The 26,395-nt window shown below is 38.3% G+C and overlaps 1 protein-coding gene across 1 annotated transcript in view; it reads right to left on the bottom strand.

The window, feature by feature from the left end:
- Positions 1 to 26,395, bottom strand: part of htr4 (5-hydroxytryptamine receptor 4) — a 174,541-nt gene that overhangs the window by 33,993 nt on the left and 114,153 nt on the right. The window contains exon 6 of the mRNA XM_035668714.1: positions 21,982 to 22,544. Coding sequence (XP_035524607.1) covers positions 21,982 to 22,544 — 563 coding nt within the window. The remainder of the gene's footprint in view (positions 1 to 21,981; positions 22,545 to 26,395) is intronic.

Here is a 26,395-nt window from a genome sequence, read left to right as displayed (position 1 = left end):
TCCAGTGAGCCAACATGCACAACAGCAGCACCCTGACTCTGTTTGACCTGAATGGAATGGAGCCTTACTTATTATCATTGATGACACCTGTGTTTACCCTACTATTTGATGTCAAAATGGTCGCTTTGAAAAAGGTCCATAGCTCATTAAAGAATACAAAGTTTGTCTCGAGGGTGGCACAAATTTAAACCACAAGGGTTTATCCTATGAGGAGCATGAGTGTGTTTAAGTACATTTGATGGTAATCTTCATTAAATAATCGTGTAAAGTTGGAAAGGTCCAAAAGTGGAAGGCTTTATTAGGGTCATGAATGTTCATTCGTGAACTCACATCAACCTGGCCAGTAGTTATCGAGATATTGTGCCATGGACCAACATGAAACCATAGAAGAAGTCTCACAATACAAAAGGTTAAGTGTCAACAGAATCATCAGGAATCGTCCTGTGGGGAAAATCTATTTGAAATTTCATAAAAATCATATCAAGAAATCATGACCTGGACCAGAGTTTGAGATAAACCAATAATGGACAAATAAGACCTATATCTAGAAAGATCCAATCGTATACAAGTTTATGGGTCTGTATCCAGATCTGCATATGATATGATATCATATTATACCATACAAAAATAAACTCAACTGTCAAAGATACAGTCCGTAATCTTCAAACGTAATATAATGTATCACCACCTTGGGTAGTACTGCATTTTTGTGCATTTTTTCCAGCGCGACCATCCATCAAAACACTTGGTAAGCAGCTGCCAGTGAAGGAAAAATAGTACACTTCATTTTTTCATACTCTCTCACACACACACAGACACACACAGACACAACTGCACACATGCATGCGCACACACACATTTTAAAATCATGCTCATATCAAAACAGTCAGTGGCTGGCAGTAGCTGTGAAATTTTGGACAAATCTGACATTTAATGAGCTCTAGCCAAATCTGTCTGCTTTTGATGGGGACGTGGAGCAGTCGTGTGGACATAATGAGCCCAGAGACCTTTTAGTGGACAGAGAAAGAGACAGGCCGACAAATTATCGACTGAGTGACCAACGAGCTGAGAGGAGCTGTCAAATAGGGAGGAAACAGGCTGTGATATCGGCCACTAAAAAGAAAAACTACAAGGAAGCATGACCAGCATTCCTAGATGATCCCCAAATCTCTAATATTTTCTTTGTCCCTGGGAGGATTCTAGGTTAACAAGCTGAGAGTATGTGTAGATACTGTCTCCTTTAAGTCAAATCCATTTTGAATTGTAACTGCTGTGAATACTGTATATCTTTTTATAATTTAATACATTTTTAGCTTTAAATAAGCTACTTCTTTTTATCTAGAAAACTCCGTTTATGTGACTATACCTATACCTTTCACCCACTTGTATTGCTGGACTGATATCCTGCCATGTTGGGGTAAAACCACTGCAATTGAAATATATTATCTGGCAAGACTGAACCAAAATCTTCCAAAGACTGACTGGAAAAGGGAAGAGATTAACCTTAAAGAGAGACTCTGAACACAGCACAAAATGAACAATAATTGTTGGTAAATTTACACAAATTAGGTTTTTGGCCACAACCTCAACTCAAGTAACAGAAATCAAACTGAATTTTTAGTTTGACATGGGACACAAACCCTGTCTCCTGGGTAAAGGTTCTGTGTTAGTTTGTAGTAGTAGTAGACCTCACAGAACCCAAAAGCAGATGAACATTTTTGATTAGCCACAAATAGTTATACAGCAACACAAACAGATCAAACCTCTCCAAATATATTTCTCACACCACACAATATTAGATTGTAATTATATAGTGCTCGCTTACTTTGCAACAAAGGACACCTGCTGCACCATTTAAACCCGTAATAATAAATTAACAGCCCTTTCAAGCTACCTGAGCAGCTCAATGAAACTTCATGGCATTTCTTGTCACACTGGCTGCTGTGAAAGCAGTCGAATTTAAATCTTATTAGTTTAGCAGCGGTAAATGGGAATATTCCTTAAGCACGCATTTTTACCCAGACAACAACAATGGATTTTTTTTTTCAAGGAAATATGGAAATCTAAAATAAACCAAAACCGTAATTGAAGACAAAAGAGAAATTAAAGTTGGGTTTAGGAAATGCACAGCTTGCAAGTCTTTGTTTAAGTTATGGAATTAGATCCTTTGGGATTTGCTCGGGTACGGATCTGTGTTGATTCCCTTCTTCGTACTATAAAACTAGTTATTTTTTTTCAACGTTGCTGTTTCCGCTCAGCCCAGTATATAATAATCTGCTATAACATGTTTGGAAGCAGATAGTGAGCATGTGTGCAGTGTTAGCTGCAGTTGTTTGTTGTGTGCTTGTGGTTGAATGCAGCTGACAGCATCATGGCGGCATTTAACTCGACAGTCTGAGAGTAATGCTTCCTGTTAGGATTATTCTCTGTTTGATTTTGTTTATATCCGCAAGACAATGCAGTCCAGACACACATACACACAGATATGCAGACACACCCACACACACACAGATATGCAGACACACACAAACTGATGAAGAAAACAAATATAGACCCAGGAATGAAAATACAAATAAATACTCACATTCCATCTCTTCTCTTCCTGTCAGACTAACACACACCTGTTATCTCCTTCTCTTTTTATCTATCGCACGAGCTCACGTGCAGTGCACAAGTACACACAAGCTGACAAACTCACTCACACACACACACTAACAAGTGGGGACAGTGTGTGTGGTATTGCTTCAGGTCAACAAAGAGATGCCACAAACACTGAACACTGGAGGAAATGTGATGTAGAGGTGAGGTCGGATATATTTATGAGACGAGATGACAGGGAGAGAAAATAAGACAGTTGGAAAGGGAGAGAAAATGGCGTAGAGGAAGAAATAAAATATTAGAGAGAGAATGTGAGAGGGGGAAAAGGATAAGAAGAAAATGAGGAGAAAAGATGGAAGATGATAGAAAAATGGAAAAGACAAAATATGCAGGAACACATGAAAAAGAAAAAGGAAAGAAGAGAAAAGAAGGCAAATGAAATATGTGCGGGCCGTATAAGCCATTATTCATTCCCTCTCATCACATACATTCTCCTTTCAAATACATATATTTTCAGCTATTGCATCACCACCCTTTGGTGGTGCCACTGGTGGTGTCATTCACTTTGCACTTTAACATGGCTGTTTGCTTTTCACAGTATTCTCTGAATAGTCTTGGAACGGTTGTGTGTAACAATCCCAAGAGGACAGCTCTTTGGTCAGTGCGACAAGTAGCTTCTATAGTGCCAGCTATCATACCACATTAAAAGGCCCTACAGTCACTCGTTTGTTTCTGTACAGTTTGGCAAAGTATTCGATTCTGTGTGTCTTTGTTCAGTAGCTGAGTGTTGAGCCATCACATAAAACAAATGAATGTGTGTGTATCTGTTTGAACTGATGTGTGTGTTGGCTTTAGTTAGTTGTTCAGTTGGTCTCCAGTGCTTCTCTTACTAGCCTCGGTAGTGATGCATGAAGCTGTCGTTTGTGTGTGTGAATACATTGCAAAAAGAGTAACATACCAGCATTACACAAGGTGTATGTGTACACTTGATACATGTATCTTTGTGTACATATATGTCTGTGTGTGTCTGACCCTTTATTTGGACTCTCCTCCTGCCTCCTGCGTACAGAGCAAACAGAGCAGCGGGTGGCTGAGCAGCAGCTGTATATTTTCAGCCAAAGGTAATATTCCCAGCCGGAGAGAAGTCAATGAATAATGAAGAGAAGCTGCTGTTCGTTCTGCCAGTGCAAACCCAACCTGCTGAACGTGATAACATTTTTACATCTCCGAAACACCCCAGACTGTCTGAGGGCTTAAAACATCGATAGAGAGAGAGAGAGATCATCAACTGCTGATATTCAACGCATTTCTAGAGGTTGTTTTTTTATTCTGAATGGAGAGTATATATAATTTACTTTTTGGTGAAACCACTTCCAATCAACCTGGCTCATCTAATGCATCCTCCTGTAGTGATTTCCAACAACAATGTCTAGTGGCTGCATTGCATTCTGGTCTATATTCCTGTGGGTGTAGCAAATTGTTCTCTGTGACTCTTTGATTATGGATTTCTCCCTGTACAATTACTGAACATTGGTAAATGGCAAATGGCAGTTGTATCAACAAGCCCCAGCTATTTTCTTATCCTTTATTACCTTTTGTCAGCTTTCTGTGGCAGCAGACATACGTATGTCTTTGTAACCCACTTTCTCGTCAGTGATGAATAAACTCATCATATCTTTATTTAGGAAACTTTGAAGACACTCAGAAATGGAAAACTACACTGTAATACACTTAGCTGCACCAATCATATCCATTTGTCACATGAAAATAATCTCTCCCTTAATGCGATGAAAAGAGATAATTAAATGGGCTCATTTTCTAACCAGTATTCTAAAGTGCTAAATTGATTCCATCTGAAAAGACAATTCACTTTTAATTGAAGTAAAGAGCAATTCAGTGTTTTATGTGTGTGTCTGTCAGAAAGAGAGATTGTATTCGTATATCTGTGCTTGTGTATTTGTGTGTGGGGGGGTTTGTGTGCTGTATTAAGCAAAGACCACATCACATATTTACACAATTACCAAAAGAAGCAGAGGAACCCTCTTGTGCAGCGAGGGAAAGTTTAATATCTGAATATTTCACTCAGTGCTATTAAAGCTTCAATGGGGCACTGTGAAAAGCAGATACAAAACACATAAATACAGCATGGGGTCCTGCAGTGTATCTACCTTGGTAAAAATAGTTCTATAATTGCAGAGGTACTTACAGGAAAGTTTGAGGGAAGTATAAGGGAGCAAGCAAGGTAATAATTACTGTTTAAACCATTTCAAAATTCTAATCACTCTGGTGTGATCTCCATCAACTCTTGAGAAAAATATTTGGTTCTTGGCTGAATGTTTCACTGCTAGCACTGTCTGTCTCCCATTTGGTCCTCGGAGCTCAATTCATAGCTAGAATTGCACAGCAACAGTCAAGTGATAATTCAGATTCCATGATTCCATGATTCCTTTTCCATGAATGAATACCTGTGTTCAGGCAAGAGTTTATTCCATTACTTAATTTGCACCTGGCCAACAGTAAGAGGTCAGAGCAGTACAGCCACGTTTGGAGGTGAATATTAAACAACTATATATATTACACTTACGTAAATAAATACACTTAAAATACACTCAAAGCTGTCCAGGTCGTACAGTAAAGTCTTATATTGTTCTCCTGATGTATTTTGAATTGCCACAACAGGGAGCTCGCACCTTTCCAGTCTTTTCACCATTCTAAGATTTCAAACTCAAAGACAGGGGGATTATGTGTTTGATTCTGAATAAAATGAAAGATAAAGTGATTTCGGTATGCTTTAGTGCCTTTTTAAAAATTTTAAGCATATTTTAAAGATTATCGCGATAATATTGTGAATCGCAACTATGACAATTTCATATCATCTAATGCCTACTCGATGGACCTGTGAAAGAAAGACACAGCTAGCTATAACCCTGCATTTCATTATGTGGGACAAAAACAAGACTGTTTGCGTTGTGATGACATGCTGGAAAAGTAGCATCTAGTGGGAATCAGTGCTAACATTAGCAAAGCACTGTAAACTAACTAACTAGTTTCCACTTTTTTTGTGTGGAATACAAACTGAACAGCATGACTGCTCCTTCCAGAATATTAAATGTTGTAAAGTGACAGACGACCGCTATGTGGAGCCGGTACAATTTATATTTCCTTACACAAACAGTGAGGAGAATTCAAATTTCAGTCCTTACACAGTATTTTAAGTGATTTTATTTTTCACGCTGTGCAGCACAGTTGACATCACTTTACTGCTGTGTGTGTTTAACCACCTCTGTGTTTTATTGCAGATCGGCTGAAACAAAAGCTTCAGTATGCATACCATCTACAGGAGTCCACAGTGGCAGCCTGCAGCTCTCTGTGTTTTCTCTGCTCACTGCAGGTGGCGTCAGCCTTCATATGCTACAGCAGAATGTCACAAATGATGGAAATAGCCTATTAAGTCAAGGCTTTAAAACACTCCGACATAAATCATGTAGACTCTCATTTACGGTACTGGAGAGAGAAGGATCCAGAATAAATACAAAGTTGGGAAGCTCTGACATTATTTTATGAAACGCTGCTTTCTTTCTCCCGTCCATCTCATTTCCTCTCCCTCTGTTCTGTTTTCATTTACTCGTTCTTTCTTTTCCAGTCTCTGTCCCTTTTCTCTTTTACCATCTTCCCCACACTTCTCCTGTCCCCTCTTTCTCTGCTTTCCCCTTGTCTCTATCTCCTTACCTTACCCCCTTCTGTCTCATCTCTTCTCACCCCCTCCTACCTTTGGTCTCCCCTCTTTTCCCCTCCCCACCTACCTACTTTTATACTTTTTTGCCGCCTCTTTCTTCCTCACCTTTGCTTCTTTCTCTCCTCGTTTACTCTCATTTCCTCTATTCCCCTTTCTTCCCTCCCTCTTTTTCACTTATTTAATCTTAATCTTCTTTCTGTTTTTCCTTTCTCTCTTCCTCTCCTCTTATTTCCACTCTCCTACCCTTTGTTTCTTCTACTGCTTCCTTTTGTTCTCCCTCTCCTGTCCCCCTCCATCTCCCACTTTTCTCACTTCTTCCTTCTCTCTTTCTATACTGTCCTCTCATCTTCTTCTACCCTTCCTATGGTTCCGTCCTCCCTCTCCTCCCCTTCCTCTCTTCTTCCATCTTTATGCCTCCTTATATATTTATTTTCTTTTCCCATCCTATCCTTTCACTTGGCCAATTAGCTGGCTGATACATCATCTTCAACCTGCATATTAACCAAGCAGCTCCTGGTCACATTCAATGTGCTGAATGTGAATTATTTGTTGTATTTGTGTACTTTTTCCTCCGTCGTGTGTCCATGAATGTTCACATGCTCCTCATGCATGCGTCTCATTTATAATACTGTGTTTCAGATATAAAGGGCTTGTGGGTGTGAATGTGAGCTAGTGTGTCCATCATTGACGGTCACTTACATAATGTGCTTGAGAAGTCAATAGCAAGAAAGGGCTGCGATAATTAAATATAAGTGTTAAATAACGCTGATGTGACGGCTGTTATTTTGTTGATTTTGTGTCAAGTACATGTCCGGTTGCTATGGTTACCCACAGTTTGTAGCTTGGTCAATGAGTTGCTGTTGAACTGGTGACACACCTTTGAGATGTCTCGTTATGTAAGACAATACTGGAGAAGTTGGAGGGTATTATACCATGGTCAGTAATTCTTATTTTATTTTCATAACCAATTGTGGATTTTGATTCTCTGTTAAATATCATAAAATACAGTTCATGAGCCAAAGAATTCCTGCCACTTGCATTACTAGGCAACATCTCTAAACAGGAAAGGGTTTGCAAGGTTGTTCAAAGAGTTTTAAAATCCTGACAAGTTTTAGGAAAGAGCAATTTCACTGATATTCTCAAATATTGAATATGAAGAGCTGCCTTGTATTCTCATCATATCAAAAAATAAAGCAAAGATAACATTCGGAGCACTCTCTCTCTCACACACACACACGCCATGTTAAAGTTATATTCCAGAAATTAAACAGATGGGAAACACTGGTATTCCATAATTAAAAAACTCTGCTGAGTCTCAAGTGTTGCAACTTGATTATCTGAATAGCAGCTAGCAAAAAGCCTGAAAGTTTCAGTGTGGAGATGTCGAAGTTGCGTAATGCAAACTGGATCAATAACTTACTAAAGTATAACAAGGGCTTTGCTGTGAGTGGTTGTAAGTTTGAATCACAGGCCGGGAATTAATAAGTTGTCCTTAAGTAACTTCTTATTCCCCCAAACTCTTTTGGTTAGAAGAAGCATGTGGCTGTTTATAGCTACATGATCCACAGGTAGTCTAGCTGATTCCATTGCCGATCACAATGCACTCTGTATTCATTTACACCTTGCATTAACTTACATTTTTAAGATAATGCAAATTAGATACAGACCTCATGGTAATATCAGGTGTTAATGGACTTAAAGAGACTCAGAGAATGAGAAAGAGAGTAATAGAGTGACGTATGCATCTCTACCAGAAGTAGTAGAAGTACCCTGTTTTTGGTTGTATTTGAGCATTTTTAAAAATCAGTTTACAAGTAGAATGATGATGATGGTGATGATGAGGTATTCTGAGCTAAACACTGTCTAATTTCTGTTTCATTACTGGTTCATTAAAATTAAATTGCTTCTTTTATTCTTTCATATATATTCTATTATTATAGTTTCTTCTTTTTATTTAATGCAACATAAAAGAATTGGAAAAACGAGTAATAAAAAGGACACATTATTACATTTAGTTTGATTTGTATCACTTTCTAGATGATCTTATAGGTCAGGATGCCTCTGTACTTCAGCTCTAGTGCTAAAAAGTTGCTGTTGCTGTAAGTACAGCGTTATTACATCTGCTCATTAACTAAGAAAACAAGTCGTCTGCTATCCTCTGAAAGCCACATGACTTTTTTAACTGGGCTGGCACAAGAGGGGCACTGACTTATGCAGCTACCCGGTACCCATAGAACACATTTTCATTCAGGTATCTTAAGGTCAAGGGATCAATTTGAAAATGGCCATGCCAGTTTTTCCATCACCAAAATGTTGCCGAATTTCAGAGTGTTATTTGGCCCCCTTTCCAACATGCTAGCATGATGTGGGTGTTACCAATATATACCAGTATCTTCACTCTGGCTTTAAAACGGAGCCAGCTACAGCCTTTAATAGAAGGCGTGGAGTGGAAGAGGTAAGGATAATGAGGTGGCACTTAAGGTAGCCAATCATAGTTTAGGCCCGACCCTGGAAACACACCTGCCGATAATTATTTTTAACTTAGCCAAGGAATCTTTTTGGAATAAATTTGTGACTTTTTTTCAGATGCTATCTCATTTTGCCTCTAGCTCCAGCTGTTTTAATCACATTCACAGCTATACAAAGAACAACAACAATAGGCCTCATCACCGTTTGCGAGAGAAAGTGCCAATGAAACAAGTGAGTCACAACCTTTTTCCCTCAGGGAGAGATATCCTACACTTCTTCAGCCAATGATTAGCTCTGAAACATAGGCTGCCGAAGGTCAAACGGGAACAAACTCCAATCAGTGTAAATTGAGCGTGTGGCATGAACACTCTATAACTGGACTGTTTCCCAGAATGAGGCATCTGTGGTACTGTATGTCCTTGTACAGCCATTTTGTTAGTTAATTTGAGTAAAATACATCTAGTTCTATTGTTGTGCCTTCGTGCTTGCCCACACATGATGCATCACTTTTCGAGACCGGCCTGAAACAGTGCACATCATACCTGCGTCAGCTGTCACTTCCCTTGGATAATGACAAAGCACAGCAAGAACCAGAATTCAATGCTTTGTGTGACTCAGACATGCATTAATCCCACCTCTGGTCTCACTCCTGAGCTTTTCCTGTACTTTACCAGTCACAGAAGCAGTCTCAGGCTGAGCTGACATGCCCTGGCTTTTTAAAAGCCATTACCTGAGCTGTGATTTTTCCACCAAAGCTGAACCCCTCCACTGCCACAGTCCAGCTGAAAGGCCTCCCTGTAATGGGCCATGGGATAAAGGTTATATAAAACAGGGTCCCATAAAGTTCCCCAGTGGGATGCAGGGCTGCCTGTTAGCAACTAAATAGGTGGGTGAAATTGTAGAGCTATTTTCTGCTTCCAGGACCCTGAACAAGGAACCTAAACCCTGCTGCCATGTTTAAAGGGCCTGTGAAATAGTGTCATCACTTCCTTACTTTGATGTCTTTCCTTTTGAAAAATGATGTTTGTGGATGACATCAGATAGTGAGGGATTAGTCTTTTTCAAGTCCATCCTAAAATGAACACTGAAACAGGTTTGTCTTTCATTCCTCTTGTTCATTCTGGCCATTGAGACATCCTTTCTGAAAGTGATTTCAAATTAATAACAAATCTCCTCTTTCTTTCTGTGCATAAATACATATCAAAGTTTATCTCAAGCTTATAGAACCAGTGTTTTACATTATTACATTACTTAGGTAGAAAACCTGTGTCACGTACATACAATTAAACTGTACATCCTTAACCATTACAACAGACCATAAATAAATAAATTAGCAGATTTTACATATTTCTGTTATCTACCCGGAAGTGACTGTCACTGCACTTTGAAGCTTCAGCCATCAAAGTTAGACAAGTATAGTGGATATTTTTCCAAAGTTACATTGCTTTTAGTAAGAATTCTCAGTGTTTGTTAAGATTCTGGAAATACAAAGAGGCTAATCTTATACTCAAAAGACTGTTATGTTGAAATTGCCTATTATTAGCCTCAGATAAACTTTGGAGTGCATTATCACAGAGTGAGGACTGTGGATTTTGTCCCCCACACTGAAAGCACATTTAGAGCATCAAAAAGATGTTTATGTTGGCACTTGCCTATTGTTTTAGTAAATTATGAGACTCACCTTTAGGTGTAAAACAATGAGCTAATAGTTATGAAGAGAAAGGCAGTTTGATTTGACAAGATATTAGAGTATTAGATACTATTATTACTATTACTATGAATTTTTAGTTACAGACAACAAATATCTGCCGGTAGTGCAGCATGAGGTTACCATTAATGTGCTGTTTTCCAGTAAGAAGCCATTTCTCCACTGTGCTCGACTCAAACAAAAAGTGGAAGTGGCAAAAAAACAAAAACTTTGAAAGGAAAGTTTTCTATAAAGAAAAGTGTTTTCCATTTGTGGGTTGTGTTATCCTGCCTTTCTACTAATGTGTGGAGACATACGCTCCATTGTGTCCTAGAAATACATATAAATGGGTATAATGTAGAAGATGGATGAATGGAGGCATTTTATCCAGTGAACCATATAACCTGTTTTTGTCCACTTTGATCCAGCATATGTACATGAATAATACATATGAATACATGAACAAGAACATAAGGCCCCGCACATTTGTTGAAGGTGGTGTACAGATATTGTGTTATTACTAAACTACACCTACTTGATTATTGATACTAATGGGTTTTTAATGGCACAGCTCAATGTTTGAATGTGATGGTTTGGATATATTCAAGCTATCATGACTACAACCTCAACTGTTTTTGTTCATGCTGCTGTAGCACTGAAATAAAGTTTTAAGTTTTGATGGACAAAATCAAATTACCACTGACTATGCATTGGTAAAAGCACTTATGTTCATCCTTACTACAAAGTAATGATCCATCATTATCATTTTTTGCTTTGATTAGCAGCTAATAGACAGTGGGCTCAAATGACTCACAGATACTCAAAAATGATGACAAAATTTACTGGACAAATTACCCCAACACATTACTGAAGCAGACACTTTTTTGAACACTTTTTGTCCATTCAAGAAGACTGCTATAATTACTGATGCATACAACATTGCCAGCGAGCTTGACAAAGGAAGAGCAACAGTTTTCATGCTAAAATCTCAGAGGATAGTAGGATCCAGTTATTAAGGCCACTTTAACAGCAGCGGGCAGTGTGAATTAATTACTCTGAAGCAATTTGTGCCTGCAATTGTTGATGATTGAAGCTATTGGTTTGTTCAGAGCACTTTTTGAAGGCTTATGTGCACCAGAAATAAGTAATGTGCATACATTTCTTCGACAATTGTAAGAAATCTCTGTGCTCTTAGCAGATGAAAGCCTGCATATGTAAATGCTTCAATATAATGGGCTTAAAATGCATTACAGAAACCTATCCATTGTGCAGCAAATTAAGCTCATATGCAATGACCCTGTATATTATACATTGCATTAAAAGTGTAGTGGGTTGATAGATGGCCATGAAATCCTTTGCATTCAAACCAGTAGGGATTATTTAAACATGACTACAGTCTTTCTGTAGTCTTAAAGGGAAACCATTTTCAACCAGCTTTGTATCACTGCAATGTGGGTATATGCAAATTGACAATGTTTACACTCCCTCATTTACTGGAAAAAGCCTTCTGAAGACTCCTGCGCTTTCGATGCGACTGTCTGTGGATGTGGGCATACAAACAAAGTACAATTTGTAGTTTGAAAAGCCCTAGAGCCACAGACAGTCAGATACAAAATGGGGTGGGGGGTGGGAAGCTCTGCATGCAGGCAACATGTAGTGAGGTTAAATATTTCTCATTAGCATAATACTACCCACACTGTAATGATACAAAGCTGGTTGGAAATCAGAAAAATTCCCTTTCAACAAAATGGTTTGAGGTCTGTAACTTTTAAGAAAAATCATTTTGTTATTTTCTTTTACAACCTGGTAACATTTAACTTACCAACTACACTACATCCAATTTAACCCCAGGAAATATTTTGGATAGTGTTTGAAATATTCCCCAAGCTGTGCTTTGTAAAGCTGCATTCAATTTTGCACACCTACCTCCTGGTTTAACTTGACTTGGTATAGTTAGGTGCACAAACAATGGGCCTCATGCAGCAACAGTTTTCGTAAATTGAAGAATATAAGAGAGGTTAAGTTCAGATGCACCAAACGACCCAAATCTGCTCTTAGCTAGGTGTGCATAATGTTGAATCCCACTTGATCTTAAATTGGAGGGCTGTTGCCAATTGTTTGTTATTAGCATAAGTCATTCCCCCAAACACGATATAAGGGCAGATAGTGTACTAAGTGCGAATACTAAGAATTGGATATATATATATAGAAAGATAGATAAAAAACCCATCAATAGCAAGACGCGTGGGACAACTGTAGTTTTTGCAGTTGTGGATGATTTGACCGTGTTGTTTGTGTGTGTTGAGGCTCTAGGGTATTGTACGAATCGAAGAGCAGTGCTATTGGCAATCTGAAACGTCTCAGCGCTGGTTCATCCAACTCACCAAATAGATCTAAGTGATCTCTAATAAAGCAGTCTCTGCAAAAGGCCAAACCAAAGCAGGTGAATTTTGTCTAACCCTAAGAGTAGAGCAAAAATAAGAAAACATTGGCGAATCCCTGATATTTATGGGTACTAATACAATAAGAACAAATCAGGGCTAAAAAAATAATATAAAATGAGAAAATAAGAGAAAAATCTGTTTGTGTATTGCTTCTTGCAAAGGGCCAATTGCAGTAACTTTTGGTTTCACCCTTTAGTATGTATCTTAGATAATATGACTGGTTGTTTGTTTAAAACATATGTGACGTGACTGCCTATGTTCCTGCTCCAATGGAGTCAGATTTCAGCAACTGACTTTTAAGTAAAATATAGTTGTAACTATAAATCTATAAATGATGGCCAAAACTACAATATCCAGACTCTAAAAATGGTTAGGCAACACAGGTTAGGGAGATATTGTGGTCATTAAGCAATGCAACTATAAGACAATAAAATAAGAAACAAAAACTATGCCATATACAAATATGAAGGCCAGAATACAGTGAAATATTGCAAAAGTGTAAAACACTCCTGGATAAATAAAGGTCAGACAGGTTAAAGTCTGATTACAACCTCCGGGGGGAAATGCCTGTTGCTGTAAATGCCAAGGATCAATTCAGTCATCATCAGTGTCAGGATTAATACATCCGTCACACCAGAGACACATTAATCTGGCTGTCTGCGTCTGCATCAACCGCTTCAATTTCTTCATGTATCTCAGACGTGTTAATCTTAGATTGCAGCTGTCTGATCTTAATTAGCATCCTTGGAGTTAGGTCTGGGATTCTACATTAGTAACTCACAAAAATCAACTATAACTGAGAATTATAGACCTTTCACCTTCCCAAATGTCTAAAAGAAAAACGTCAAATATCACCTTTCTGCCTGTGACCGTAAATTTCATTACCACAACCACTGCCAGTACCATTACTAGTACTCTAACAAAAAATATTTTTTCTTAGGCTCTGGCTTTAGATTTAGGTATATCTCTATACTTTGGTCAGCCCATCCTCACCAGAAAAACAGCCATATAAATAATTTGTGGAAGTAGCTTATTACAGCGTATATTTACGTTGTTGTTGAATTGCTAGCTGGCGACCTCTAGTGGCTGTATTTATTATGAACGGGAGCAAAAGAGGACGTAAAGTGACGTAGTAGTGACAAAGTCCGCTTAGGGAGGAGGTCGGATTGGATGGATTGATCAAACAGACCCAGGAGGCCGCTGTTCGTGTCCCGTGTGATACTAAAGGTCAATGTTGATTTATTTTATCTAACGTAAAATACTTTACTTGAAGTCACATACGTAGCTTTGACTCTTGGTTTCACATGGGACACTAGTGTAACCCAAACCATGACCTTTTGCTAAAACTAACCAAGCAGATTTGGTGTGGAAACTGCGACTGCTTTACAACACTAACCACGTGACAATGAAGGTCCGGTACCACAAAGGTTTGGTATGCCTGTCGCTGCTACTTTCCAATGGTCATATATGTTGTTTTGGGAGTCACTGGCAATCGACCTATTCAGTTGTTCAGGTATGAGGTTTTGACTTTGGTACAACAGGCATCTTTAACATGCCTTTTTAAAAAGTTGCAGCACAGATTACATAAGAAGCTTCTTGTGGAACTCCTTATCTCCTCCTATATGATTGCAATCCATCAATGAAACCACACTGGGACTGTGGGACTGTGAGTGTGTGTTGGGTGATTGTATCTTTATTGTTTTCAGATCCATGTATTCTGTTTCTGTTTGTGGCTATTCCGTAAAGCAGGGGTTTCCAGCCTGGGGATTAGAATATATTTATTAGAATATATTTTTATAAGCACTTGTTTTGACTGATTCAAGGTTGTGCTCCCAAAAAACTATTAAAGGCGGGATGCAGAGAGCTCTCATTTTGAGGGATCACATGATGAGTAACAAGAAAGGGAAGATTTCTGCCACACAAATTATCTTTATCTTTTCTTAGCCTTCACCAATGTTTGCATTTTTATTGTGAAATACTAAACCGTATTCTCTCTACAGGTCTCCTAAAACTATTCAAAGGAAATAATAAAACAATCTCAGAAGGTTCCATTAATATGTGCAACTTGTGATGATGGGATAGACAACAGGCCAAAAAGGTTGCAACCCATTGCTACAACGAACGTAAAATGAACTATTATAAGTGCCATGTAAATTTTACTACGATGATTCACCTGGTTCATGAAAGATATACATTGTTCCAAAACACCAAGACACTGGTTTTACTTCTGAGGAACAGCCAAACAAATGGATTGAACGAAGATGCCATATAGTCCCACACACACTGTTTGATCGACGTGATCGCTGCAGCACAGAAACTCCTTTGCCATTAACAGAGACAAAATATCCAACAAACTGACAGCTGATTACCACAGTCTGATTACCTCACTAATTCCTGTTTCAACTGTCATAGTCTATCAATTGAAAGGAGGAAATGGTAAAAACTGATTTAAATTAACTCAGAACAGCAGAGAGCAGGGCTACTGGCTAAATTCATTTCTGGCCAAAAAAAACAATTCAGGTCTTCTGCCTTAATGGGCGAGTATGAGTAGTATATTTAACAAAAGTTTCTGTTCAAACTCAACATGTCATAAAATGGAGTTTAATGTTATGAGATGGAAGATATTTTCTGTTCTCCTACAAATGAGGTTTAGAATATGTTTCTTTCAAACCGGAAAACTAAGGTTCAACTCTTCTTTACCCACTGAAATGACTGTTGTATTATATTTTGAAAATGTTGTCATATATGCCTCTAGCCTATAATTTAGAGTATTATTCACTGATCAATTCCTTATTAAAAACCCAGAAAACAAACCTCATATGTCAACCTGATAAAGGCAATGTGATGTCAACCAAGTCTACTTTATGGATTGGCACCAAATTTTGAACAGACATTCATGGTTTACCAGGCGATAAATCCTATTGAGTACGAGGATCCCCTGGCTTTACCTCTACTGCCCTCACAAGGGTTAACACTTCTGGTTTTTGCAGAAAATGTCTTGACAGCTATTGGATGGATTACCATTCAATTGTCTACACACATTCATGTTCCCATCATCATCAGGGGCGGCTGTGGCTCAGAGGCAGAGCGGGTCGTCCCCCAATTGGAAGGTTGTAAGTTCGATCCCTGGCTTCTCCTGCCACGTGTCGAAGTATCCTTGAGCAAGACACTGAGACCCAAATTGCTCCTGAGGCATAGCATTGGTGTGTGAATATGTATGAGTTAGTTTCTGTTCGATGGACTTTGACATTACTGGGTGAATGTGTGTGAAAGGGTGAATTTGGCACGTAGTGTAAAAGCACTTTGAGTGGTCGGAAGACTAGAAAGTGCTATACAAGTACAGGTCCATTTACCATTTACCATCAGGATGAATTGTTAAAACTTTGATATAGTATTGTAGCTCCATCATCAGGTAAAATTATCAGCTTAGCTCAAAGCACTGCAGTTCCACACTACCACTCTTTTTTTTCACATCAATCTCTTTTGTCTAACAATATCCTAAGAAAATGTAAAAATCCTGAGTATCTTTCTTGTCGCTAACACCTGTTGTGCCGTGATCAACAAGTCATCAGAAGTTAATGTCTTTCAGTAGAGCAAACCATGTCACAGTTAAGTTATACCTGATTTCAGCAACAACATAGGTAGAACACATTTCCTCCTACGCAGGTTGCTAATCATCACACACCAATGAGCCGTGACCTGCCTGAGCCCAGGCTGGAAAATTATAACCTGTCCAGGTGATCATGAGACTACTGGTATTCATTATCAATCCTCTCAGCCTCCCACTAATGATTATTCTGTTCTAGCTGCCACTCAAAATCTTTCCCTTTAAAGCAAAAGACACATTTTTACCATCACTGAGACATCACGGGCAAAAGGGAAGCAAGAGAGAGAGAGTCATAAATCATATATCACACGTGGGCAGAGTAATATATCACTTTGATTGTCGCTTGTGGTGTGTGTGTGTGCAGCTGGCTGCCTTCGAGTCCTTGTCCTGTTGAATCTTCTCTGTTTCTGTGTGTACAACTTTGTGTGTGCTAGCATCATCTTCATTTGTCAAAAGCCTTAAAGAAAGCGAATGAACTGTGGACCTTCAACCCAGGTGGTGTACCAGTCTACCAGGTATGTATAAGTGTAATGTGATAATGTGACCAGTCCATGTCCAGTTTCCAGCTCTCCTGGGAGACCAAAGCAGACTAATGGATGTCCTCCACTATACAGCCACAAACCCCTGAAGCCCGGATGTGCCTCAGCACAGTGTGAGCTCCTATCAATAACACACTAGGAGGTATCTTGTGTATAACTCTCAATTACAGTATAGTATATTGCTAGTAGATATCTTGCAGCGGTAATAACATTCAGAAATGTCACAATGTAGGAAATCCAACTTCTAATGACTATGTATAGCATGGTATTGCATTTGTTGAAAACTCAGAACATGCACTGTAGTTAATGATGGTAAAATGGGGGATATTGAACACCAGTAGTGTCTAGCATATTTTCCAACAGAGTGATTCATTGAGATTGCAGTCCTGCAGGCTATATTCTCACTGCACATTTTTATTTTAATTTTAATCCAAACTATTCCAAATCTGAACAATGTGTACACCAGGATTTATGATACCAATAAAAGCTCATAAATTGATAAACACAGCAGTTAGAATATTAAGAATGATAAAATGATAAAACATGCCACATCTGTGCCTATGTTCATTTACTCTTCCAGTTTTGATGTTTGCTGTTAATATAGCATTTTGCCATCAGTTATATTGTATATTGTTTACTTTGTTAGAGGTATCAACATTTCCACACAGGAGTAGTACTGTCTGGAAATCTTATCTGATTCAAAACATGTGTATAACATTCCCAAGTAACTGTGAATGTTACCACATGACCCAATATTGGCCTCACCCAATATTTTTAGCCTGCTGAAACATAAAAGGTTCCTCAACAAACACTGCCTTCATATTGTTTATTTCATCACTGAGATTTTCCTCTTTTACTAGACTTGTTATTGCCCTAAAGTACATTTTCTTGCTGCACTTAACACTTAAATAAACCTCCTATATTTGCATCCAAAATACCAACATTGCTACTTTTTGCACAGTCACATAAGTATTTTCATTATCAACAATGTCAAAGCATGAAAAAATAGGGAATCCTTGCAAGAAAGAAAAAAAAGCAACCGAATTGTTGACAGACTAACGTTAGATCACATCTGTTTTTGCACGCTACTTTGCTGTGGAATTAAGGATGAGAACACAGACAGCCTCTGACAATATTACAAATCACTGGTGGTCCCCTGGTATTACTATTCCTGCGTGAATAATGGTAGTTTTATTTCAGTAGTACTCATTTCTAAGTAAAATAATGAGTGTATGGATGACTTCCATATGGACAAGCTCACACTAATAGCTTGCTTCAATCCTCAGTAACAACTCTCTGGAGGGGGTCCAGAAATGTCAGAGAGGGAAAGAGAATGTCGTGCGGCAGAGTGAACATTAATTGATCAGGGCTTCTGTGTCAGTATAAACACACTCATTGATTGCTTACAATAAACTCCAGCTCCTTAATGTCTCAGGATGTCAACACCATGTACATTTGCGGCTTCGATTTTACAACAGCTAGCCGACATCACCCCATATGGTTTTCCACACAGAGTCAAATCACTCATACAGATTGTTTCTGGAGCTCAGATATAAGTCTCAGAGGATCTCCAACATCTGTGTTCAAGAGGAAGATGTCTCATGTATTGCATGTTTCATTAAAGATCCAGTGTGTAACATTTAGGAGGATCTATTGGCAGAAATGGACAAACATATTCATAGGTATGTTTTTATTAGTGTATCACCTAAATAGAAATTGTTATGTTTCTACAGTAGCCCAGAACGGTCAAACCAAACACTGACTCTACATAGGACTTTTCATGTTTTTTCAGAGTTTTGTGGCCACTGTAGTTTCTCCTACACAGTTCAAAGCCTGTTTTCATTCACAGGTTGTCAAATACACAAGCAGTGTTCAGTTAGCTGCAATCTAAATAATTCACCGCTAGATGCCACTTAATCCTACACGCTCGTCCTTTAAATGAAGCCATGGATAAAGTCTTTTATATTTTTATTTTTTTTATTCAAAATACGTATTTCTATTTAAAAAACATTTATGCCGGATCATTTTGTCCACTCATCAGAGACAGAAATATTGATATATGTCCAGTTACTATTGGGGACAAATAATCGATAATGTGGTAGTGTAACTTACAATAGCTATATCTGCAAATTCTGGCCTTTACTAGCCATTATAAATAAAGAAAGATAATTAAAATCATTAATATCTTAACTGGTAACATCCTGCCCTGGAGATTATGTGGAGAAAGATAAAGTGTCTTTGTCCTAAGTCTCAAAGTCATTGTTCAAGAACTCATTGCAAACTGAATGGGACATTAAGTATATCTGACCTTCATCAGGTGCACTGGATGAAAAAGTAAGAAGAACCTTTGCAAAAAAGTGCTACTGCAGCGAGATAAGGTTACTAAAAATGACTGATTCACACTGAAACTGTGACTTTGAAAGGCTTAGAACTTTGTCAGAAATTGTAGTGCAGTGAAATTGCAGTCTTAAGGGGAGGTTTTAATGTAAATATAAACACAAGTTAAATTGAAACCTAGTTACCTATTGTAGTTATGTTAAGTCTACTTGTAATGTCACAAATATAAGTCTTAGAGTCAGACAAAGCAGAAGTAGGACACCTTGACAGTTAGACCTATCATACGATGATATTCCTCTTCATAAAAGCCTGTGTTGGTTCCACACTCAGAGGTTTAGACCATGTTAAATTCCTGAACAATGACGCAAATATCTTTCTTAAGATTAAGATGAATGTTTAAACATTTCAGCTGTCTCCAGCTACGGCAGGCTGCCTCCGGTCTGTATTTACATAAACGACATAATTGTTGTAGATGATTTTCTTTTTCTCACAGTCAGAAGAGCTCACTTAGAGCTTAACTGCCGGATAGGGAAATACTAGGGTGATATCAAAGATACAAATTCAACACAACAGGGGAAGGTGCTGCATAAAACAAGTCCAAGTCTATATATTTATAAAATTGCTCAAGGGAAGCCACACAGCAGCCAGTTGCAAAAGACAGTGTTTGAACAGAATTGATCTCTGCTGATTGTACAAGTGTTTCTGATTGTTTCAACAACAAAACTGAAGTTACTGATTGCTTTTCTGTAAAAACTGTGGAAGTATTCCTTAGAATAAAGGAAACAAAAGGGGGAATGGGACCTAAAGTGGTCTCTGGTAGAAAAATAGATAACAAATCCTGTAAAACATGCTATATGAAAAAAGAAATGCATGTATGTCAACCATACCACATTCTTTTTTCAAAAATAGATATATTAAAACTATATTATATAATTATAATAATACATTTTTTTATTATATATTTTTCTGTTTTATATATTTATGATTCTTAACTTTTAGGACTTTTGTCTTTTTATTGTATCAAACTGTTTATTGCTGTGCACCAAGGCAAATTCCTTGTATGTGGAAACACTTAATAAACCTGATTCTGATTCATGATTATTTGTTTTAGCCACTTACAAAAATGGTTGATACTCTGTTTTGAAACAGCAACTCACCTTTCTGACCACAGAACTCAGAAATAAGGGACACTGACTGGCATTACAAACCACTTTCCTCTTGCACAAAAGGCAAATGCTAAAGCAAATTTATTACCCCACTATAAGTATATAACCTTTTCACCTTGCATGTCTGTTAAATTTCTACTCTGATGAACTGGCTTATTTGTCTCTAATTTGTAAATGTAACTATATATTTTGTGTCATTTACTGGCCACTGTAGTGCAAAGAGATGGGGGCATGAGGAAGAGAGGACAGAGAGAGAGCTCTGCTGTTGAATTTTTCATACATTATTCATACATGTCACGTGCATATGTGGTTAGACACATGCATGATTATTTAAGGAATCTATGAAGAATAAACTGCCGTACATTCATGATTATTGAAAACAGATAAGATGCTTCTATCCAGATGTAGACACAGAGGATGGAGAATATGAAGATTACATTTGCAATAGGCCACTACAATGTACATGTTAACCTCATACTCTTATCACTGTGAAACATGTGTTCTATGTTTAGAAACAGTAATAGGTCAGTAGAGTAATCGGTCAAGGCCGTGCATTCTAAAGTATAAGGACTGAAAAGGGTATTCACAGAGATAAAGTCATCTCTAACAAACCTGAAAAAAATCTTTTTTTATTACAAGGAGCTGCTGCTACTTGCCATTTGACCCTACTGAACATTAATCACAAAATCTGCACCAATTACTGCATGCAGCACTCATGAAGGATAAAAATCTCCTTCACTACTGCAACATCCATATGCAGGAATTATGAAAACCTGAAGAGGAAGTCATGGTTTGAGGACCACTGTAGTTTCTCCTACACAGTTCAAAGCCTGTTTTCATTCACTACTGCAACATCCATATGCAGGAATTATGAAAACCTGAAGAGGAAGTCATGGTTTGAGATTAAAAAGTTCTGATTTTCAGATCAGAACAATAAAGGGGTGATATTTGGAGAAAAAAGGTATATTTTTAAAAGCAAAAGTCACAAAATGATATATCGGCTGGGGTGTTTTTTTATTATAATAAAATGTATTTATACTTTTTTCTCAAAATATTTTTCCTAAAATAACCACTTCATTCTCATATTCATATCCATTATGACTGTCTTCCCCAAATATTTTCAGAATGAAAAGAATTTCCATACTATAACACTGTACCTTTTTTAAACCCTATAGTGTGACATGTTTTTGCCAGCAAAACTAAAGACTAAAAATAACACATCATTTTACTACTTAAATTCTGTGGAATCTGTATCTGGTGTATCTAGAGTCTTAAACAGGAAGTGCTGTCGACTGTCACACAACACCATCTAAGGTATATGGATGCTTTTTAAGGAGTACAGATTCACGACTGATAACGTGCAATGAGACCCGCACTAAAATAACTTGTAGAACTTACTTGAGTACATGTGTGGAGCCGTTGATCTGCGTGGCTGTGCAGGGAGCTCCGGACCCCAGGATGGACGGCCTGCGGTACCTCTTCCTCCCACAGCACAGGATGATGAGGAAGGCACGGCGGAAGGACTTGTTGAGGAAAGCGTAGAGGATGGGGTTCAGCATGGAGTTGATGTAGCCCAGCCACAGGCAGGCCACCCACAGCTTGTCCGGCACTGTGTAGTCTATAAAGGGGTCCACCACATTGGTAACGAAGAACGGCGCCCAGCAGAGGCAGAAACACCCCATAATGATGCACAGAGTCTTTGCTGCCTTAGTTTCTGTTCGCATACGATGGTTGCGTTGATGGTCAGCAGAGTCCGATGCACCGGCTCCCCCTGCCCGCTGCAGCATGCTGATCTGCAGGGCGTGTGCACGGGCTGTGATGTAGATCCTCTGGTAGGCCAGCACCATGAGGATTAGAGGGATGTAGAAGGCCACCACTGAGCAGGTGAGGGCGTATGGCTTGTTGACCATGAAGACACAGGATGTGGAATTGCTGCCCTCGCTGTGGCGCCTCTCCTCAATCTGGCAAAAGAAGTCAAATCAGAGACAGTTAGACTTCAAGTTCCTCAAGTGCAGGATCATAGGTAAAAACAGCAGCAATGAAGCTTTATGTTAGTAGTCTGTTGTAGGTTTTTGAGGTGTGTTTAACCCAACCATAATAAAACACAAATTTATCAGAAAAAAGTATGACTATAAGTCTACAACCACATATTGGCCCTGTGAGGCCGGAAAACAAAGCTATTGAATGGATGTGAAAAGGACTTTGCTGTTCTCATATCCTTACGAATCAACGCTACAGTAAAGGTTGGTCTTAAGGCAGTGCTGGAGGAAAGGCCTTGTTGTTACCAAAAGGATTTATCCTCTGTATGGTGGCCATTTTAGGACATCTCATACTTGGTCAGCTCAGCTTTATCCGACTTAGTGAGTCAGTCAGTTGGGGCTAACTTCATCGGCCTGAGTTGTTGGTATGTTAAAAGCTGAATGCTTTTAACATTCTAACATGCTAACATTAACTAAGTCAAAATACGTAATCAGATTACAGTTACATTTAGTAAAAATGGGGATAATTTAGCAAGATTACAATTAATTTATTATTATTTTTAAAAAATATACTGAGCAGAAGACACATTTTTGTGCTTAAAAAATCTTTCAATTTCTCAGAGACATTTCTCTTCTCTTGTTTAAATGGTGTTGAGGTAATCCAATAGTAACAGAAAGTAATCAAGTTACGTTACTTTAATATTGTGATGTGTATTGCACGGCATATGGCAGGCAATTAGCACAGAGCTGGGTGGAATATCAGGTAGAAAAATTAACAGAAATTTTAAGTTTGCAGTAAAAAAAGAAAAAGCTGCATTCATTCTAGCTACATCCAATAAGAATTACATACGTTTTTAAAACAATTTCATTTATTTATTACATTTTTACTACAGAACATCAGTGTAGCAATATATATCATCATGCATGTTTCATTTGGCCATCCTGCAATTCCGTCAGATTTTTTTTTTTCCTGGTGCCATCCAGAAGGCGTCTGAAATGTAATTTGAACTTATTCTAAAGAGTGAAAACCAACAGCCACCAAAAGTAATCTGAGTACTAAAATAATGTATTCTGCCTCCTGTAGCATGATTATCCTGTTCTTGGCTGACAGAAGTGGATGAATAAAATGTGTTATTTCACGCTTTGATAAAATTAGAATTAAAATCCAACTGCCCTGAAACAGATTAGTAATACAGTGATGCACAAATGACTCTTTAATCACATTCACATACACACACACACTGGCACACATATCAATTTAAGTAAAAAGTTTTTTAAGAATACGCAATTTGAAGAAAAAAATCCCCAAGTAAGCACATGCGTTGCGATGCTGGACAGCTCTGCCCTAAGAAGCCATGAAACGCCTCCAGACTTCATAACAACTCACTTAAAATCCCATACTCTCCTCATCTCAGACTCCGTAGTAAAAGGGGAACACGGCTCCTGAGGGAGAGGCAGGCTCTGCACCATTAATCAAGTCCTATCCTATTTTTTTCCCTCTGCTATCATGTCATCTCTGTGGGAAACCACGGCTCAGGGCGACGAGTTGAATAATACAGAGATCAATCCATATTGCTGCAAGGCCAGGCTCCCTCGTGTGTAAAACTAAAGATGTTTTTATGAATGGGCTGACATGTTTAAGTGTTGACTTTGAGGTTACCTGCCCTGCTGCATGAATGCACAGAATGATGAGAGTAATGTGATAACATGTAAAACTAGGACAAAATAGATACATACTTTTTTTTATCAGTGCTTCATGTGTACTTACAGAGCTCAGAGTGATTACAGGTCTTTACTGTGAGATATGGATTTATACCAAATAAGTTTTGCCAAAGGGCACCCTGGGGGCTGTTCTTGTCACTGATTCTCCCTTATTCTTTGGAGCTGTGGGAAATATTGCCTTCACTGAACAGTTTTTGCAAATCATCTCTGGAACATTGTATGAATGTCGTTCCAAACCTCTTTGAAGCTCCACAGTCAGTACATGCTACACGTGGTAAATTCTAACATCGTTACAGCTTATTAAAGTCAACTGATTGCTAATTATGAGCCTGCCAGCATGACGTGATCATTTTGCAAAAGAAGGCCCAGGTCAAACCATTCTCTGTGTGTTCATCTGCTGAATACAAATAAACTCACTATTGGGGTTAATCTTAAAATACTGAAGTAGCATATCAAAATATTAAATCTTACGACAAGCTTAAAAATATGCTTCTGCTAAAATGAGAAATGGGCTGTCATATTGGCAGCTTTGCAAACACCGTGGCTGGATAATATCAGAACTGTAACCATGGCTACAGTATAAAAAACATTCAGTTAACGCATTTGATCTTTTAACAGATATCACATTTTATATTGTGGTTTCTAAATTCAATTAAGACTAGGGCTGCACAATTCATTGGAATATTATCGAAATCAATATGGCCAAGTACAATATCCAAATTGCAGATCTAACACAACAAGAGATATTAGAGGGAGAGACACCACTTTATATGCAGTTTGGCAAAATCTCTAGTGGTGGAAGAAGTATGCAGATGTATTACTTCTAAAATACAAAAGTATATACTGAATGAACTCATGCAGAATGGGCCATTTCAGAATAATGGTTATCATATTATTGGATTATAAGTATTGATGCATTAATGTGTTCATCACTTTAATGTTGCAGCTTTTGTCTAGCAGGTGCTAATTTTAAGATTATTTAAAACTGAATGTCCCCCTCAAAGTCTCTTAACTGATAATAACAGATCCTAATTTATTTGTTGTTTATATTTCATATCATTAATCTGAAACTGCAAAGTAGTGAATAAAGTTATCAGGTAATTGTAGTGGAGTAAAAAGTACAGTGTTTACATTTCTGTAAACGCTGTACTTATGGAGGAGTAGAAAGAAAATGGAAATACTAAAGTAAGTACCTCAAAATGGTACTTAAGTACAGTAGTTGATTACTTAGTTACAAAATCTGGTACAAATCATCACAGTGCCCATTTCTAAATACAAAATGTAAACACCAACAGACTGCTTGACTTGAATGATTCGGTGTGAAACCACTGACCAATCAGAGCTGTGTATTCCACAAGGCAATGAATATAGACAGTGATGTGTGCGTCTCTGCTGACTCCTGTATTCTGGTTGTTTTGTTGAGTTTTGGAGCTGTGCTTTGTGCCAGAACTGACTGGCTACTCAGAATATTCAACAGCTCTAATTAGACCCAAAGAGAGACGCTGCTGCATGGCGCTAACTTTAGACTGCTGTGTGCGTGTGGGTGTGTGTGTGTGTGTGATTAGTGTGTCACTGCCAACGCTGCCAAAAATGAGGCAGCCAATTCTCCAGCTCGGAAGTAACTTTCACTGGCGCTCAGATAAAGGCGAACAGGGGAGAGCGAGGTTAATAATGGCTGGGGAGTCTCTCTCTCTCTCCTCTGTCTTTGTCTGCACACCTGTCTTCCTGTCTCTCTCCTCCTCTTGCTGATATACATTGCTTTGTTGTTTTCACGCAGACTTTAGTAACTTTTCATTCATAAATTTGTACCAAAATGTACATTCAGACTTTGAAATGGTCAGTTATGTCACATTTGTTCCCACTTATCACATACTGTATATATTAATGGGTTTTGGGAATTTAAAGGACCAGTGTGTCGGATTTAGTGCCATCTAGCAGTGTAGTTGCAACTCCTTCACTTTATCCTTCCCTTCCAAGTACGTAGGAGAAATATGCAAGACATGAAGAAAATGTGCCCCTATCTGGAGCCATTGTTTGGTTTGTCCATTCAGGGCTACTGTAGAAACATGGCAGACTCCATGGAAGGCAACCCATGGTGTCTGTAGATAAAA

Source organism: Morone saxatilis, unplaced genomic scaffold (genome assembly GCF_004916995.1).
Source record: "Morone saxatilis isolate NCDOM2014 unplaced genomic scaffold, NCSU_SB_2.0 Contig22, whole genome shotgun sequence".
NCBI classification, from domain to species: domain Eukaryota; kingdom Metazoa; phylum Chordata; class Actinopteri; family Moronidae; genus Morone; species Morone saxatilis.
The sequence above is the reverse complement of the archived record's forward strand: the minus strand, read 5'-3'. Positions and strand labels throughout refer to the sequence as shown.